The sequence below is a fragment of the Cyprinodon tularosa genome, unplaced genomic scaffold (genome assembly GCF_016077235.1).
Source record: "Cyprinodon tularosa strain WSP-4 unplaced genomic scaffold, ASM1607723v1 ctg1148, whole genome shotgun sequence".
NCBI classification, from domain to species: Eukaryota; Metazoa; Chordata; class Actinopteri; order Cyprinodontiformes; family Cyprinodontidae; genus Cyprinodon; species Cyprinodon tularosa.
In genome coordinates, this window is record NW_024037946.1 from 126,052 (window position 1) to 145,385 (window position 19,334).

General features: G+C 37.6%; 1 protein-coding gene across 1 annotated transcript in view; it reads right to left on the reverse strand.

Annotated features, from left to right (window-relative positions):
- Positions 1–221: 221 nt before the first annotated feature.
- The window catches only part of LOC119796472 (C-type mannose receptor 2-like), a 79,023-nt gene continuing 59,910 nt past the window's right edge, over positions 222–19,334 (reverse strand). Inside the window, exon 5 of the mRNA XM_038305056.1 lies at positions 222–613. Coding sequence (XP_038160984.1) covers positions 267–613 — 347 coding nt within the window. The 3' untranslated portion in view covers positions 222–266. The remainder of the gene's footprint in view (positions 614–19,334) is intronic.

Below are 19,334 nucleotides of genomic sequence, written 5' to 3' on the forward strand. Positions count from 1 at the left end.
ACAGTCAGCTAATAAATATATAACCATAACCTGATCAAAATAAAGGGAAAGTAAAACATGTTCTATTTAGAGAAGCAGATGTTTCATAGAAAGAAACTAGAAAAATAGAATCATATATAACAGGTTTAAAGCAAGTGCTGTAGTTTTGTGGAAATATTATTTTTTTACTAATTACTATGTTTATTGTATTTATTTTAAATTATTTTAGACATAATGCACAGTATCACAGTATAAAACAACACAAATAATCTATAAAACAATCAGTGTTATTCCTTAGAACAGATGAAGTTAAACTCCTTTAGATCATTTATTTTCCTCCACTTATGTCCTCCTCCTGTCTCCATGGCTCCAGACATGTCACAGTCATCCACTGGTTCCCCTGAGGCCCAGTTCTTATACCTGACCACCTCATCACTGACCCACAACCAGAAATCCAGAGTGCAGGCGTAGTGCAGTCCCATCCAGACATAATCAGTCGAGGCGTTCTTGGCTTTCTCCTGGATCCATCTCTGCTCATCCAGGCTGGTGATGGTGACCAGGTCATGGTAGTGATCTCTGCAGTAGTATAAGGCATCCTCCCAGGTTTTATTTTCTTTGATCAGGATCACTTTATCTGCCATATTGACAAAGCAAACAATATATTTACAGCCAAAAACCAAATGTTTTATTTTGAGTGAAAATAAAACTTTGGTTTTCAAGTTACACATTTTTTAAGTAAACACATGAAATTGGATGATTGGGATATAAATGTTCAATTGGTGAATTGTTAAATCCTTTCAAAAAATATTACCAACACAATTATACATAGGACACTGATAAAAAAAAAAAATCCTACAAAGGATAAGTTTTATATAAACAGCTCACCATCATAACAGATGAAGGGTTTTTCCTGATTACAGCTGTCAGTCTTCCATCTGCCTTCATCATCAATCCCAGCCATGGCACATCGAACACTGTTGGTTCCCTCATTGATTGAGTCTTTATTCCAGTGTCTGAAAGAGAAACTGCTTCTATCTGACCACCTCCAGGTGTCTCTGAACAGACCAAAATATATGTATGTCCCATCTCCCACAGACTTCATCAATCTCTCCACTTCTCCATCCTGTAGCTGCTTCATTCCACTGATCAGGTCTGTGTGTTTCTCTCTACAGTAACTCTGAGCTTCCTGCCAGGTCTTCTCCTCTCTAATCAAGTGGTATTTCTGGGTTTTAATAGTTTCTGTGGAGTAAACAGAAAAAAAATCACATTGCATTGACTTTACATGATAAGACGTTAAAACTACAGTAAAGGAATTCATCATTCCCACCATCATAACAGAGGAAAGGTCTTTTATGATCGCACTTGGTATCTGTCCATTTAAGATTCTTATTCAAATGCCCACAGTTCTCATATCCTTTATTGGCATCATTTGGTTCTCCTGGGTCCCAGTTTGTCTCACTTTCATTGAACTCCACTCCAGGCAGAGACCAGTACCATGTTCTGATACCATCTTTCTGATCATACAGACCAATCCAAACGTCCCTCTTTTCTCCTGCTCTGGTACTGTTGAGTCTCTTCATGTCTGCCATGTTAGACACTGTGGCCAGGTCAGTGTGGTTCTCTCTGCAGTACTGCTGAGCTTCAGTCCAGTTCATATCCTTATTAATGTAGAGATACTCATAGAGCTGACAGTTGATGAAACAAATCTGTACTGAAAACATACATTTGATGAATTCTCAAAATGATAAAAAAATTGTAAAAGTCTACATTATAATACTGTTTTCTATTGTTATCAGTTACTTTCTGTGTGTTAATAGAGCAGCCATCTCTCCATGTCTCCAGTTGAGTCTGTATATTACCAGAAACCAGTGAGTGTAGTTGTGCTTAGATCAACTTACCCGTCAGAAAGAGTAGAATCACACTCCACTGCATCCTTAATCAGCTGCAATATTTTTTCATTAAGAAGTTTGATTCTGTTCTACAAGCACAGCAAAATAGAAAATGATTTTTTTTCTACACACTTACATCTCCTAGATATAAATACACTAATAAAGACCAAAGAGCTTTTCTTATTCTTCTAAAATTTCTCTGGTGAGAATTAAGTCTGACATTGAGCATTGTGTAAGTTCTATACGTTCTGTCACATCTGTCTCTCTTCTTCATCTCAGCTAAAAGAAAAATGAGCCATATTGTACAAATTTCAGAGTTGTCTCAATATAATATGGTTACTTGGAAGCACTGTCTTGGATATGTCTGTGGTGCTGCAGGGGTTAATATATGAAGGTCCTGGCCTGTCACATTGTGTCTTAAAGGTATAATGTAGGATTTTCCTTTTTCTGGTGGATCATCAAAATAAGTGGTCCACCTAATTATCAATCATTCTGGTGCTATGCTTACGTAAAGCCGTCCTACGTGCTCGTCCCCATTTTCTCTTAACGATGGTGAGTCTGACACAGTGGAAAATTGCAAATCTTCTTTTGGAAAGTAATATATGAGCGATGCAAGTAGCAACTTTTAAACAGTGCGTTCAAGAGGAGAAATTAGCTTTTGCATGGTCTTGCACACGTTTAATAACCATTCCCTCTCAGGAATGGGTACAGGGTTGTGCATTTAGATTTTTTCTTAAAGGTGGAGAGGGCGCTTCTTTTCAATAATTCGTAAAAATCCTCCACTAAACCTGTGAGTCTCTAAGTTAAGTCTTGCTTAGGGCCCCCAGATGTGCTGAGTCAGCCCTGCATGAACCGAAGCATTTCATATGTTCATTGCAGGTAGAGGATAAAGAGGTCCAGAAAAACCTTTGAAGAAGCCTCAAGCCTATAGGCCAGGGGGAACCAATCAAAAATCAGCGTGGTCTGAATGAAGAAAATCAACAACCAGTAAAAGTCCGGAGACATTATATCATATGTATGATATGTATAATCCGTTACTTTAAACAGAGTTTAACACTGATATAATGAGGTTTTAATGCATCCATGTTAAACATTGTCTTTTGAAATAAAAAAAATATATATACTGTATATATAAAAAAGAAAATTTTTCAGTTTTAAAATCTAAAGTATTTTTTGAACAACAATTGTTTAGTTGAGTATATAGACAATTTCCTGATTCAAATATAAAAAAAAAACACCTGAACTTTTTTCTTTTTTTATGGCTTAATGAGAGCAGTGGGCTTTACACTGACCTGCAAGGCTCACAGCAGCAGCCCAGACTGACAGCTCATTGGCTTATTTATATGACGTACAGCCTGGTGCCGGACGATCCGGGTGGCTTGACCAGATTAACAGGAGAAGCACAAGTAAAGTTAGACACTGTCGTCGGACAACATGCGGCAATTTATAAATGTTTTAAAATCAGGTTGGGTCTGGATTAGCCAGCAGGTGGGTCTGGATCCGGACCGCGGTCCACAAATCAGTGACCCCTGCTAAAGGCTCTAGTTTACAGTTTTAGCTTGTTGTGACACTGAAACCACCTCTCATTTAAAATGTGAGTCAGTGCAAGCTGTCAGTAGTTTAGATCCACAAATATTCAAAAATAGAAAAGCTACTATTATTCTAGATATTCGATATATGAGAAGTTCATTTGTAAAAACAGATAACTTAATTTTTATTAATTAGAAAAAAAAATCATTTTTATTCGCAGCACCATGCAAAGTGTAAATTATCTCAGCTCATTTTTTTCAAAAATGGCATTTATCTGTTTTTGCAAATGAACTCTTCATATATAATCATGAACATAAATAATTATTACATCCTTGTTTTCATTTTCATGTAATATTGCCTAACTAAAAAACAAGCAATTAAAGAAAATAAGGGTAGTTATTATTTTTTTCCCTGCATGTCAGCATTATATGTAAGACAAAAAATTAAATATATATATTTTTTTTTACCTTATGAACTGGAATGTTTCCTTCCTGATGCGCAGCTGAGTACTGTCCTCAGTCAAATATTAATGTGCTTCAGAGACAGACCTCTGTATACTAGCTAAATTTAAATATTCTACAATTTGAATATTTAAACCAGGCAGGTCTCGTGTTTCTCTTGAAATCATCTATAAATAATAAAAGGAAGGAATATTTATGGTTGCTATGACACCTACATTTTTTGTGTAAAAAACGTTTGTTATCCAGCACTGCATGTCATTGGTCAGGATAAAGCTTCACAGCATGATGCATTTGTATCTGTCAATATGTATATGGTTTAAAAGACTGAATGTATCACAGAGTAAGAGTAGTAATAATAGTGTAAATATTGTTTTGTGGATAAATCCCCATTGAGTAGCTGCAGCAAACTGTAAACTTACTTTCATCTGGTTAAATTCATTTTACTGACTAATCTTTTTTTTTTCCAATTTTGATTCAACAATCCTATATTTCCTATTTTTCCGTAGTTGTAGTAATTCCATAGTAATACTGCTATTTTGCTTGATATCTTAAATATTATCTGAGTTGTTTGGATCCACAAGAACAAAAATACAGGTTCATTAAGACAATAGTACTAATTCTGTAATGGTTCTGGTAGGTGAGCATATACATTAGGGTGACCAAACGTCCGTATTTCCCGGGACATATCCGTATTTCACGTCCTGTCCTGGGCGTCCCAGGTTTTTTTTAGAAAGTGAGGAAATGTCCTGATTTTTTAAATTACCTTAATTGTACCATTAAATTTACAGGCACTAGGGCACTGCGCACAACGCTGCGTGTGATGTAATCCCTGAGCCGCGTCAGTGCGGGCAGCCCTGTTCTTAATCAGAATATAGATAGCGTGGTTGTCAGTACGCCAAAAGCAAAAGCGCAAATGTATGTTTACCGACGATTTACAAAAGAGTTTCCCTGCTTTCACACCGGGTCGAGACAAATGGGAGGCCTTGTGCACAGTGTGCAAAGCAGGCACATATGTCTCAGTATCCAATGGAGGTGCAAGGGATCTGAAAAGCCATCTGGACTGCGAAAGTAAAGATAGTCTATTGATATGTTTGTTCGGTTTTGGTACATTTTGAATAATTTTTGCTACACAAGAGGTATTTTTTGTTAATTAGCTCATTTGTTAATTTATTTTTTACCAATAGCCTACAGAACAGACATTATTTCGTTTATTGCTGAGGCTGAGTATCATGTGTTATTGGGAGTTGAGAGTTATTGTTAACTTTTATTGTTAAGCGAGGGATGTTTAGATGAGACATTCTTTCTTTCATTGTGCTATTCATTCATTACAGGAATTGTTAAGCATTTTCAATAAATACATTTTGCATGAAATTATCGTTTGTTATTGGAGTTATTGCTGTTGACTTTTACTGAAAAGCGTTTTTAATAAATTAACTGTAAATATCATGTTATTGTAGGATTACATAGGTCATGTTAAGTGAGTGCATGCCACAGACATCTCTATGCATGGGAACAGAGATCCCAAATTGCCGTCAAAACAAATTGTACGACGAAACCACAGGATTTAAAAGTTCACAGCTCACGATGTATGTTCTCACACTGTGCTCTGGTGCAACCTTACGACGGCCTACTGAATTTCAAAGATGTTTGATTTTCTCCAGACCCAACAATTCCTGATTGGGAGGTGGCCGTTAGACGCTGATTTCCCCTCATTACCCCCTGTACACTACATGATGCACAACACACCTTTAGGCTGAAAGTTGGGCTGATTAAAAAAAATTCCTGCACAACTGGGGAATCGGCCAAAAAAGGGCAAAAAATAGTACAGTGTATGCCCGGCTTTATAGGTACCACCTGCTTCGCAGGTATAAATAATCTCTTCAATAGAAACTCCGAACAACATTATTACATCTTCCATACCATAATTAAATATTAACCTCCAGAACATTATCTTTTCCCTCTGTGCCACTTAGAGCCGGTTAAACAAAACCAACTCAGCAGTAGGTTCTACCCTTGTGTATTGGTAAGTTTGCTCATTAAACTGATGGACATGAAGTCAGTTTAAAAAAGAACATATAATGATGCATTCATGCCAACCCATTAATAAATGTTAAGTACATGGGGTAAAGGTGGCATAGGAGGGTCGCCAGTTGTACATCAGCTCTGTCCATCTCAATCGATGTGTTCTTAATGAGGACTCTTTAAATAATTACCTACTGATGGTGGTCAGATGGTCCAGTGGTATCTACTGTATGACAAACTCACTTCTGTCAGTGTGCTCCAGAGCAGCTGGGTTACAATCTAGCTTGCCAAAATCAGTGTGTGAATGAATAAACGTAGGGAAGGGCAATGTAAGTTCATGTCATTAACATATAATTACATACAAAGCAGGAAGTCATGTGATCGCATACTTGTCACATGACTACTGAGTTGCAGTCAAATCAGTTCAAATAAGAAAGAAAACAGAATAAAATAAAACAGACGCTAGACAAAAGCATATCTGATTCACTAAATGATGAAAAATGTCATAACCTATATATATATTTAATTAATAATACTTTTTGATGTTTTGTGAACTGTGAAAATTCTTCAAGAAAATTGATTAACATTTTATCATGAATCCTGTCTGATTGATAGTTTTCTTGGGCTGGGTGTTTACTTCTCCCTGTTCTGCTTATTTTGGTCTGTTTACACCGAAAGCAGACAGAGAGAAGAAGGCAGGGGAGAGGCTGTGTCAGACAGGATGAGAAGAGTGGTACTGTACATCAGAGAAGTAGGAATTGTTAACTTTATAATGTTGTTAGCAAGAAAGCTTTGTTTCAATAATGATTAACTTCAGTTAACAGCTTTAATCCCATTAACACACTGTTAAGTTATCTCTCTATCTCTGGCAATTTTGTTTTTTTTTTACATTGGGCCCTTGATTTTATGTCATTACATCACGTTCTACTCACCCATATGAGTTTTGTGTCATTTGGAGCTGTTCTGAAGATATTCTGATAGGTTATATCCAAGTAACGTCTTCCTATGGGCTATGACTTGAAAGCGCAAACTGAACTGTTTTATGTTTCATTTATGGTACGCCAGCATTAATAACATGTAGGCGAATCACTGTCCCCCAGACACCCAGGTTATAGTTTTCATATTTATATATTTTTTTAAAACAACGCGCAGTGTTCCCCTTTAATGTAGAAGCTTAACCTGCATGCCCAGCTGGCCTGGCTTTAAAACTAGAGTCTGGAGAACAATGTAGAGAGATTGTGTATCACATTATCTCAATTCCATCTAAAGAGATAACTTTAATTGTACACATTACCGTATTTTACTTTGATAATTTGGATGCAAATAAAATTAAATAATTTTTTACTTTTTGCTCCTTTAAAATATCATTTTACCCAATTATATTTTATCTACCTTTTTGATGTGCATAGAGAATTGGCTTGAAAACGTTCCAGTTGTGCTAAATACGTTTTAAAAACAAATGTTGCCTCATTCCAAAATTATTTAAGATAAACTTTGGTTCCCATACATAAAATCCATACTCAACTGTGTTGTTTGTAATTTTATTGATAAAGTACATACGTTCATATGACTATATTGTTCAGTTGAGTTTTATAAGCTTAGTTTAAAGTTATTAACTAAAGTATGTTTAACATGGCGTTTCTAATTGATAATTTCTGTGTCATGTTCTTTTCAAGGGATCTTACCCATATGCAGGAAACCACTCAGAGAACCAGCGTAAAAGGTTATCAGGTTTATTGAAAACACATGATGCGTGGATCCAGGGTAACTCAGAGAGCTGTTGAACCGGAACTGGAAGTTAGAAGGGAAGTTCAGAGTTAAGTTCAGTGGGAAACTTGAACGATGACTTGCAAAAACATAGATTGAAACGGGACTCACGTTTCCCAAAAGGTGTTCTTCCCAGAATCAAGTTGGTGTGGGTTATTCCAGAACTTGGTTGACTCATTGGAGGGCGGACAGGTTTTAATTTGGTTAGGTTGGTTCCTTGAGAAGCAATGGAGCTGACTGCCTGCTCAGTGTCAACCTCAAATGATCCTTTCAGGGGTGGATGGTCCAAACATTTAGTTTGCATCCCCTGCTCAATGTGAAGCTCAAACGATCCTTCCAAAGGGAGAAGGCCAAACATCCAGTTTGCATCCCCTGCTCTATGTTAAGCTCAAACGATCCTTGAATAACACTTTAATTTCAATTCACAGCTATCTGGTTTTGAATTCAGAAAAAAGCACATGACAGCCAAAAAATAATTTGATTATTAAATAATATTGATGCAAACAAGTGCGGAACAGTCACTCCATGAGTGGATTCCCTCTGGGTACTTAAGCTCCCTTCCAAATACCAAAATCATGAGTTTTACATAAACTAATCCCCCTTTAAGTGTGTGTTTATTTATTCTGTGGATCTATTCATGCTATACCACTCCCCCTGCCCTATGAACCCCCTGCAAAAATCCATGATACAGACAACAGATCTAAACGATGGATTGAGACTCTGATGCTCCAGTCAGATTGATTAAAAAATACTAGCAAGGAAAACCAGAATCAGACATATAAGAGAGACATAGAAACAAAGATCCATAAATACTTTTTATGGCACAAAAAATAACAGTAAACTAGCTCCTTAGGTGGCTCTGTTAAAGAAAGAAACAGGAGATGTTAAGCAGACAAGCTCTGAGTTGGTTTTTATGTCTAACTTCCTTTTAGATTCCCAGCAATTTATTGTCATTACACTGTCACAAGTACAGCAAAATGAAATTCACCCTCTGCATTTAACCCTTCCCCTTGGGGAGCAGTGGGCTTCTATTTTGCGGTGACAGGGGAGCAGTGTGGGGTTAGGGGTCTTTGCTCAGGGAGCCATGTTGGAGGCTGTGGGAGTGGGGCTTGAACTAACATCCTCGGGATTCCAAGCTCTAAGCCCTAACCTCTAATCACTCCCCTACGGCATTGGAATCTGTATTTCATTGCATTTTTGTGCAGTTTTTGACCCTTTCTTTTCTGTGAAATATGAATAAAAAATTTCCTCACTTTTGCTGTATTTACTTGCAGGACCTAATATAGGGAAGTGAAAGGATACTTTGCTGAAAATTGTCTTAAGTAAATTGTTTGTATCTTAGTTTCAAGCACTCTGAACAGCAGCTCAATTTTACTTTTTTGAGAAATGTCCTTGGTAGAAAATATATCTAATAGCGAAGCTGGATTGTCACCAGTAACCTTTAATACAGAATGAAGGCTGTCAGGTTTCTCAGGGTTGTGTTTGCATATATATTAAAAAAAAACATTTCCTCGTAATACAGATCCTTCTTCTGTGAGGTTTATAAAAATGCTTCTGTGAAAATTCTGTCCCTATCCTGTTTTACATAAAAGCTTTTTTATAATCATTACAAACGAAGGATCTGTATTAAGAGGAAACATTTTTAAATAGATGCAAACTCAACCGTCAGAAAACTGACACCCTGTACCAAATGTAGCTGGGGAAAATCCAGCTGCAAACATCCTGTTTTTCCACTGCTAGATATATTTTCTACCATGGACTTTTTTGGCTTTTAAATAACAATTGTGTTGGTTTACAGTCTGTCTGTAGAATAAACTCATCACTTGGTCAGAAAACTACAGTTAAAAGCTGCACTGTTGATAAATCTACATTCATTTTAACATAATTCATTAGCAAACTTTGACAATGCGTTATGTAAAAACTTGAGGGATTGTTGTTTGATTTATTAATTTTTTTCATTCATTTGATTAACTGCAGTTTTTCTTTGCCGTCCTTATTTGATAAATATAATTAATTTGTTGCTTTTTTTTATGTTGAACAAGAAAGTGTGTAAGAGGGTGATCTGGTTGGATAGGACCCATGCAGTGCATTAAGTGGGCCCGTACAGAAGGGTACACAGTACCATCACTTCAGAGTTCACAGCATGTGTTTTGTTGCAGTGTGTTTGCCTAAGTAGATGTACAGTAGGTGTGTATCTGTGTTGGAGAGAACAGGAGAAGTTAAGGAAAATGGATGATATTGAATTGGTTTCAAAAGGGGTTAAAAGAGGAAACTTTTAACCCCGAACAGTGGGGTTTTCAAGACACAAACTGGAGTAGAGTTAGATGACAGCAGCAGCAGCACACTCAAACAGCCCTCTGGCTCTACATATGAAGAGGGAGGACTGACTCAGCAAGCTTACGTTAGCATATGCACATCTATTGGGTACCTGATGCTGCACAAACACCTCTTGCTGTTGATTTAGCTGCCAAAAGAGAAGTCAACAAAAATGTAAGACAGGATCACCAGCAGCCAGGTGGATGGTCAAAGGATCAAGTGCAGTATTTTTGCTCACAGATCAACTGGCCAAGGCAGAAAGTTTGGATGCAAGATCACAAAGTAGACTTACTTGGGGCTCAGAGAGAGCAAGGTCCTAGCATGGCAAGATTATATAGAGGATGTTTATTTTACTTGATTTGGTGATGACAAGGGAAGAAAATGAAATTTATTGGATAAGGAAATCAAAGAACAAAGAGATTTAAGAACCTACATAAAAGCAGTAGAAATTAAAAAGCTGGTATCAGCAATGAAAATGAAAAGCAAAGAATGGGATAAGCTGAATATTCCATTCAATTCAATACTTTAATAATCCCAAAGGGAAATTAAATGTTGCAGGATCTTTCTGCCTACAGACATCAACATAAACAATTTGGGGTAAAAATGTATTTTCAATTAATTCTAAGTTTTGTTTTAAAACAAACAGAATACACTAATAAAGGGAAATACATACATGCATTAACCCAACATATTTCTATTAATGTGGGACCAACTCACCATCATAACAGATGTAGGGTGTTTTCTGCTCACAGCTGTCAATGTTCCATCTGCCTTTATCATCAGTCCCACTGTTGGATCTAAATTTACTGTTTGACCATTTATTCCAGTGTCTTCTCAAGGTAGAGACCAGTACCATGTTCTGTTACCATCTGTCTGATCATACAGACCTATCCAAGCCTCTCTATTATCTCCGCTCTGGTACTGAGGAGTCTCTTTATGTCTGTCATGTTAGACACTGTGGCCAGGTCAGTGTGTTTCTCTCTGCAGTACTGCTGAGCTTCAGTCCAGGTCTTTGCCTCTTTAATGTAGAGATACCAACTCTGACCTGGAAACATAAACCATGTTGCTTTATTTATGATTAAAAAAAAATGGGAAAACCATAACAGTACAGTACCTAGCTCCCCCCTAGCATAAGTCTTACCACACGGTTGCTATAAAGGCTAGTAATAAAGAGACTCATGCAGTTGCTGCTCATAAAAGAAAATGGAAAAGAGCAGAGTTTCTGTGAAAAGGATGTTTGTATCTATGTGTATTCTTTTTATTTGTAATTCTTTTATTAGTCGTAGACTTTGGACCGGATCTCATTAATAAAAGTAGTTATAAGATGGAGGGACAGGTGAACTGCACCGGAAAAAATAAGTGAACATTGGATGATGGGAAGGAGAACGGCAGAGTGTGGGAGATGATAAGAGGGAAGCCATGGGAGTTTGCAGCTTATGTGTGTTTAGACTGAAGTTTGAAAAGGAATTGACCTGTAAAAAAAAAAACAAAAACCTTCTGCAATTAGGACATTTGCAGAAAGGTTAGGTATCAACTTGACCTGTTTACTTAAGTAAAAGTGAAAAAGTATGTGCTCCGAAAACTACTTAAAGTATAAAGTAACCTTTAAAAAAAACAGCCAGATGCCACTATATGTGACAACGACGGGGGCGAGAACTGCAGATCCGGGAAAACTGCATCTGATCAGAGTAGATGAGAGGAAAGTGTCGACATGGCGAAGTTGGCTCCAGTGTTGCTGAGAAGATCCTTTGTGACTCATGTGATGGAGGTAGACTAACGATGTTTGGACCAGCAAAGTTTCTGTGTGATGGTAGAGCAGGCACCTGTTGAACAAGCTTGCGTGAGCCGTTTTAGCAGCAAACTGGGAGAGGAAGATTTTCGTCTGCTGCGTCGCACTCTTGCTTCAGCAGGCTACAATGAAACTTTAAATGGTACCAAACTGTGTGAGTGTGGGCCCACTTGTGTTATTTGTTCAGTTTAAAATCATATGGGATTTTTGTTGATAAATGTATGGAGTTATATTAATGCAAAAAAAATTATTAAAAAAACCAAAAAAATTAAAAACTGTTAAACACGCTGGTTATTATTAAAAAAAAACTATAAAGTTAATCTGCAAGGAATAATGGAATGAAATGGAAAAGTACCAAATCTGTCTCTGTTTTAGGTTCAGAGACATTTAAGTTTCAGAAATAAGGGCATTGCCCTTGCTTTTAAGGGTGGTCTTTGGTATTGGGAAACCTGACTTTTGGGTTGACTATATTTGGTAACACGTTGTCTGGATTTATTTATATTACTTTATTTATTTATATGGTAAATGTTAATCAGAAGAGTAGGTTTTGACTCACCATAGATAAACCTGTGAGGTATCTACCTGAAATTTAAGGAACTCAAATAGACACCCCACCAGCCAGTTAAATTCTTGTTCCAGTTAATACTAGACAGAGCAGTGGGATGCTACATTAATAAAATGGAGGGACCTCTGGGATGAATTTGATTTTCCTTTGTATAAACTATATTATTATACCCAGACCTTTCATCAAAAGTTCATAGAGTTCACTCGTATTCATCGCTAAGAACTGCTGAAGAGATTTTTCCACTTGTGCTTACTGTTGTAAGGGAGAGGGAATTAATCAATTAAATGCTGTTTTGGTTACAAATATACCAAAGGAAACCAAAGTAAGAGTGACTGAGGACATGTTGCAGAGGATCAAAGCTCTTGAACGAGTTAGAGAGAGATTCTATGATCCTCTGTCTCAAAGCCTCAACTCAACTCAACTTTATTTATAAAGCGCTTTCAGTCAGCCAAAGCTAAAATCAAAGCGCTGTACAGGTCATTTGAGCAGATTATAAAACACAATTATCACCACAACACAAGACAAACTCAAAGATAAAAAAAAAAACAGTAAGAGCAAAATAAATAAATAAATAAATAAAAAATAAGAAAAATAAGAAAAAACAAAACCAAGTAAGAGAGGGACATTAAGACAACTAAGATAAAGTCGAAGTCTCACTCAAAGGCCTGAGAGAAAAAGTGGGTCTTTAAAAGGGTTTTAAAAGAGCTGAGTGTAGGGGCCTGTCTGATAGAAAAGGGGGAGGGCATTCCACAGTTTGGGAGCTGCCACAGAGAATGCTCGGTCCCCTCTGAGCTTCCGCTTTGCTCTAGGTGCTTTTAGAAGGAGCTGATCAGCTGATCTAAGGGACCTAGCGGGGCAGTAATTCTGTAGTAGCTCAGAGAGGTATGGTGGAGCTAGGCCATCTATTGACTTATAAGCAAATAAAAGAATTTTGAAATGAATTCTAAAATGGACAGGGAGCCAATGAAGTGAGGCCAGGATTGGTGTTATGTGTTCCCTCTTCTTTGTCCCAGTTAAAAGTCGTGTTGCAGCGTTCTGTACGCGCTGCAAGCAAGAGAGAGAAGACTTGCTGACTCCTGTATACAGAGCATTATAGTAGTCCAGCCGCAATGTAATAAAGGCGTGGACCACTGTTTCCAAGTCTCGGTGGGTTAAAAATGGTTTGATCTTTGCCAGCCGTCTTAGGTGAAAGAAGCTTGACTTAACCACTGCACTGATTTGCTCCTCCAGCTTAAAATCATCATCCATTTTAAGACCTAAGTTGGTGACTACTGGCTTTCTGTAATTTGTCAAGTGCCCCAAATCAACACCTGGCGGCTGACGGGAGGCACTTGGACCAAAGACAATAATCTCGGTTTTGTCATCATTTAACTTCAAAAAATTTTGTGACATCCCAGCTTTGTTTTCATGAAGACAGTTGTGAAGGGAAGACAAAGACAGGGCCCCATTCTGATTTACTGGAATGTATACTTGTAGATCATCAGCATAGCAATGAAAGGAAATGCCATAGTTCCTCAGGATGGAACCCAGTGGGAGTAGATAGAGGGAGAAGAGCAGTGGCCCCAGTATTGACCCTTGTGGGACTCCATATTGTAGAGAAGCAGAGGAGGACTGAGAGCAGCCAAAGTCAACACAGAATGTTCTGTCTGCTAAATAAGACCGGAGCCATTACAGCGCTGAGCCGCGGATGCCCACAAGGTGCTGAAGCCTAGCTAGTAAAATGTCATGGTCCACCGTATCAAAAGCCTGATGGTCCCTTGTTATTTAGAGAAACTGTAAATGCTAAGGGCCATTCTAGCTGGGTAAACATCAGAGGGTAGTGATTCTCCTTCAAGGATCACTGGAAAGTCAGGGGTGGAGGATGATAGTGCAGCTTAGACAGGGATAGATTCTCCACAAATGCCGTAGCCAAACATGACTCAAAATTTACTATTTAAAGCATGTAGTACATAGGCTATAAATATCTTATAACCTTTCTTATATTCTATATAAACACATATATATATATATAATATATATTTTATATATATATATACATATATATATATATATATATATATATATATATATATATATATATATATATATATATGTATATATATATATATATATATATATATCATATTTCATAGAGGCTACATGCAAATATATTTTCTGTTTTTACTGCGTTAAAGTAAGCAACACAAACCATCATTTTGAAGGGAAAATCCCAGCATGCAAATTAAGCTAACCTTTCCTGGGTGTCTCATTTCCCTGTTTATTTCACAAATTGCAGTTTACTTACTTTCTAACTTTGTCTGACTACAGAAAGCACTATGTGCAAGAATAGAATTGAGTAAATATCAAGTTCGCAACTTGAGCTCTAAAAGCTATATAAACAACAAAAGGGTATTACCAGCTCAAATAGAAAAAAAAAGATAAATAAATAAAGAACATTTTTAAAAATCCAGTAATGTAAGGAAATGTCTTTTTATGAATTTTTATTAGAAAGCAAACCAAATAGTGAAAACATCTGGGGTGTGTTCACCTTTTTACCATGCTTTCCAGACGAATTATCTCCAAATTAAGAAAGTGGTTGAGAACACACAAGGACTGTCTTTCTAAAGAGCATGTTCAATATTTTTTGTATTCTTCCCAGGATACTGCTGATCAAGTCTTTATGGCAATATTCCCTTTGATGTCCACCCTCATTTTAGATATGATGTCACAGCGATATGTCCCTCAGCCTTTTAAAGTGGCTCTTATTAAAGGGTGTGCAACCTGCTGCTCTGGAGCAACATGTTGCTCTTTGCCCCCTCTATGATGGCTCTTAATAGTGGCTAAAAAAATGAAAATAACTAACTAATGTAGTAATATAACAATTACCAGTCTTACGCTGTAGTGTTTTTTTTTATTGAATTTTAACAGAACGACTGTTGGGATCTGGAGCTGTACCACCTTCCTCCAGCAGAGTGCGCCGTGGGTCCTCCTGAGCTGAGCCTCCAACACACCTGTGGCCCATCTCATCATCAGAGGATCCTCCAGTATATAACCTGCCTTCAGACCTTGCCTCAACGCCGCAGTGTTGATCTAGTTTGGTTAGCAACCTGAGCCTAGTAAACCTGAGAATCTTTGCTATCTCTAATTGAGATAAGATTCTAACTCTACCTTGTTTTTGCCTCACAAGAATCCTGTCTCTCCGTGAAGCTCTGGATGAGCTTAACCTGCCGAGCCTGCCCTCGTGAGCCAAACCTGAAGACTCTTCTCTGGATTTCCCATGCAGCTCTTGGTTAAGAGCTGGAAACCCAAATCAAGGTCTTCCCTCAAAGTCAGAAGTAAGACGCTGAAGCAGTTATTGGACTCTGCTGAACAAACAGTCTCTGGATCCAACAGTAACCTCTCTCAAAGAGAAACCCGGACTCCTTCAAGACTCCAGTGAACCAGCCCCCAGGCCTGAACCAGTTCCAGTTGCTATATTCATGTGCTTGTGTAACAATAAACCTTGTTAAACTTTTCATCAGCCTCCGTTTGTGTTCTGCATTATTGGGTTTACTCTGTAACCAATCATGACAATGACATGATATGCCAGAGAGCATCATAAGGAACAAGGGAAAAAAACAGGCAGGTGTGAGATACTGTTGTGAAATTTAAAGCTGGTTTGGATGCAAAAATATTTCCCAAACATTAAATAGTGAAAGGAGTACTGTGCAAGTGATAATATTGAAATGGATGCAGTATCAGACCACTGCAATTCTACAAAGACCCCGTCATCCCTCTCAACCTTCAGCTCAAATGAGGAGATGGCTGATCAGATAGGCAGCCAAGAGGCCCATGATCATCTGGATGAACTGCAGAGATCTACAGCTGAGGTGGAAGACTCTGTCCATAGAACAAGAATCAGTTGTATACTGCATTTAAAGCTATTTCTTAAAGATATGCATAAAATTTCTTGTTTAAAGTTGTCCACAAGCCATCCGGGAGACACAGCAAACTAATATGGGGGAAAAAATATATATAACATGAGCACTAAATACAGATTCGTCCTGACAAAATACTAATTTACTTTATGAGGCTGTTATAAGAGCATTAACATGGTGGGCTGATCTTTACCACTGCTTTTCTAATTCAATCTTTTAAAATGCCCTTTAGAGTCAAAAGTCATGCTTTTTCCCCTCTATGTTCATCCTTGCTGTACTGACGACATTTTATTGCACAAAAACCTGCTGAGTGGCCCTCCGCAGACTACTGGTATTAGAGGATATTCTTTCAAATCACCCTTTTTCCAATATAGAAACCAGCGAGAAACAGAACTTTAAGGGGTGACTCTATAGGCAGAGCATCATGGAGTCTATAAATGACCATCCACACCACAAAGAAAGTATCTTCTCATACAGTCAGCCTTCAGCATGTGTAAATGTGCGCTTTGAGGCTCAGAGCCAGAGATACCTGCAGCTGTGAATGATGAAGATAAACGTTACAAACTGTAATGGTACAGAGAAGTAAGAGAAAAAAAACTAACTGATAAAAATCAGTAGCTGGATCTTGCATAAGGATGCAGCATAACAGGCCTTGCATGCGTAAATCACTGCTGGAGATGAAGAGGAGGTCCTTCCTTTTCTTTTTCTCCTCTACCTGCATCTTCTCCACATAATGGTGATATCTGTCACACTGTTACAGATTACGACTGCCTAGGGGATGTGCATATTACCACGAGACAAGTAATGAATGCACTTTTTGCTGCTTAATTGGGTCACTTTGCACTTATCACAAAAACATACTTGTATCATTTCCTCCTTCAGTTGGACCTTAAGCTGAAACATGAGATAGTTGTAAAACACCAGAAAAACATCAGCTGGAAAGCAGCAGGTGTTATTTTACAGCACAGTCCTGAACACATCGGTACATCTGGTCATCATTCATACCTCACTGTCAATATTCTATTTAAAAGCCTCACTAATGAGAAATACTTGCAAATGAAGGATCATAATATCTTTAGAGTTTATAGAGATTCTTAATATTCTATCCCTAAAACAAAACTTCATCAAACTATCATTTGCATGTATAATAAGTCTACATTTGTGTTGAATTTAAATATAAATAATCTGTTGGTAACTCTGCAATGTTGTTAATAGAATACTCTACCAGGGATTGATAACATTTTGGCAATTTAACTTCTGTGAAATCTATGAGCAGTTAAGCTTTAACCATGAATACCTTTAACAACCAATGTTCTAGTGTAATTTTAGTTTTATAGTTCAAGGTGCATTCAATCTTATTCTTGCCGTTAAGATTTTTTGCCCAATTATGACATTACAACATTAAATATATTGTGTGAATAACATTTGGCCATTCCCAATACAGAGTATCTTCTAATTTTCATAGAATTTTATAAACAATTCCAAAAATTTTCTGTTTTCCAGTAGGTAAGGAGGAGAAGGTATTCAGGGCTAGGTTGATCTAAATTGAAATTTATGCCTGTATACAACATTCATATTAAATGTCTTGTGTGAAAGAAAGCTATTATTATTATACATTACTATGGAAACATACCCATCAAGTATGAAGGTGGCACCATGCTGTGGGAGTGTCTTTACAGCGCAAAAACAAGAAGGCTGTCCTGAGTTGACCTTAAGATGGACGGAACTAAACCTAGGACAATATTTGGATATAAATTGTCAGTGATTAAAAATGAGCAGAAAATGGGGAAGATTTAGCCTTTTGATGGACTTCAAAGCCAACTGGAGAGAATTGGTTTGATGTGGTAAACATGGAAAACAGGGTTAACTTTAAGATGGGGAGGGAGTTTGAGAGGGACTGAAGTGGAACCAATGACTGACTCAATGACATAGGGATCAAGGAACCAAGGAAAGCATTTCTTACCGAAGTCTTTGAGGGGAAAATCTTTGGAGGACAACCAGTCCTTTTGTCCAGGGGAATAAACAGGTGGTAATGACAGGGTCGGATCACTGCCTGCTGGAGGTTGTTGTATTCCTTCCGCAGCATGGTCAGATCGGTGATGACAGAAGTACTTGGACACATGACAGGAAGATGATGAGCTGCAGAATGGAGGCAGATATTTAGACAATGAGGCTTCCAATAAATTATTCCGGCTTTGGTCCATTTTTAAGAGTTCTGTGTCTGTAACCAAGGGAAACATAAGATAACAGGAGCATCTCTTATGGGATAAGCCCCCCCTCAAAAAAATGTATGATCTCGATATTATTTCCTGAAACTGTTAGATGGATGGTTCAGTTTGACAAGTGATGGTGAATATGCTGCTGCCATCTGGTATTTAAATCTATATGGAATTATATCAGGATTAAATAGGAATCTTTTTTATTGAACAACCATTTCAGCCTGAAAGATATTGTGCTGAGAATCAGAATCAATGAAGGGAAAACATAGAGTGAGAATTACTGTGGTTGAGAGTGGAGGATGAAATGGTTATCCTAGGGGATTTGGGAAAACATGCTCCGCTCACCAGAACTACTAGTTTGACTGGTGGGCAAACTGAACTGTAAGCAACATAATGTTTGGGAGAACCACAATACAGGAAGCAGCCAGAGATCAGGTCTACTAGCCCGCATAAATTACCATAACTTTTTAGCTGCTTGTTCTTCTTTAACATTGGGGCAAAAGGTGAGTCTGAAAAGGTCAAAGAAATCCTTATACGAGCAATGGGAAATAGATAATAGTCCTAAAATGAAAAGCAGCTCTTGTGAAATTCTTTTTCGAAAAATCTTTGTAATTCTCCTCTTATGTTTTGGTTTGACTGGATGTGAAAGTGTAACGTAAGTGCTCCATTGTGGCTGCATTGTGCATTTGCAGCAGATCATAGCAGATCTCAGCAACTTTAGTCAGTCAGAGCTATTCAACTGGATACGGCATGGTGCGTTTCTAAAGCATCCCAGATGCAACAGCAATCTGCGCTTCTTGTATATATGCAGGTGGTTTATTTTTGCAGCATACCGTACCAAATCCATGTCGATCTAAAGCAGAGCAGATTGTTAATGCATGAATTAAGTTGATAAAAGGCA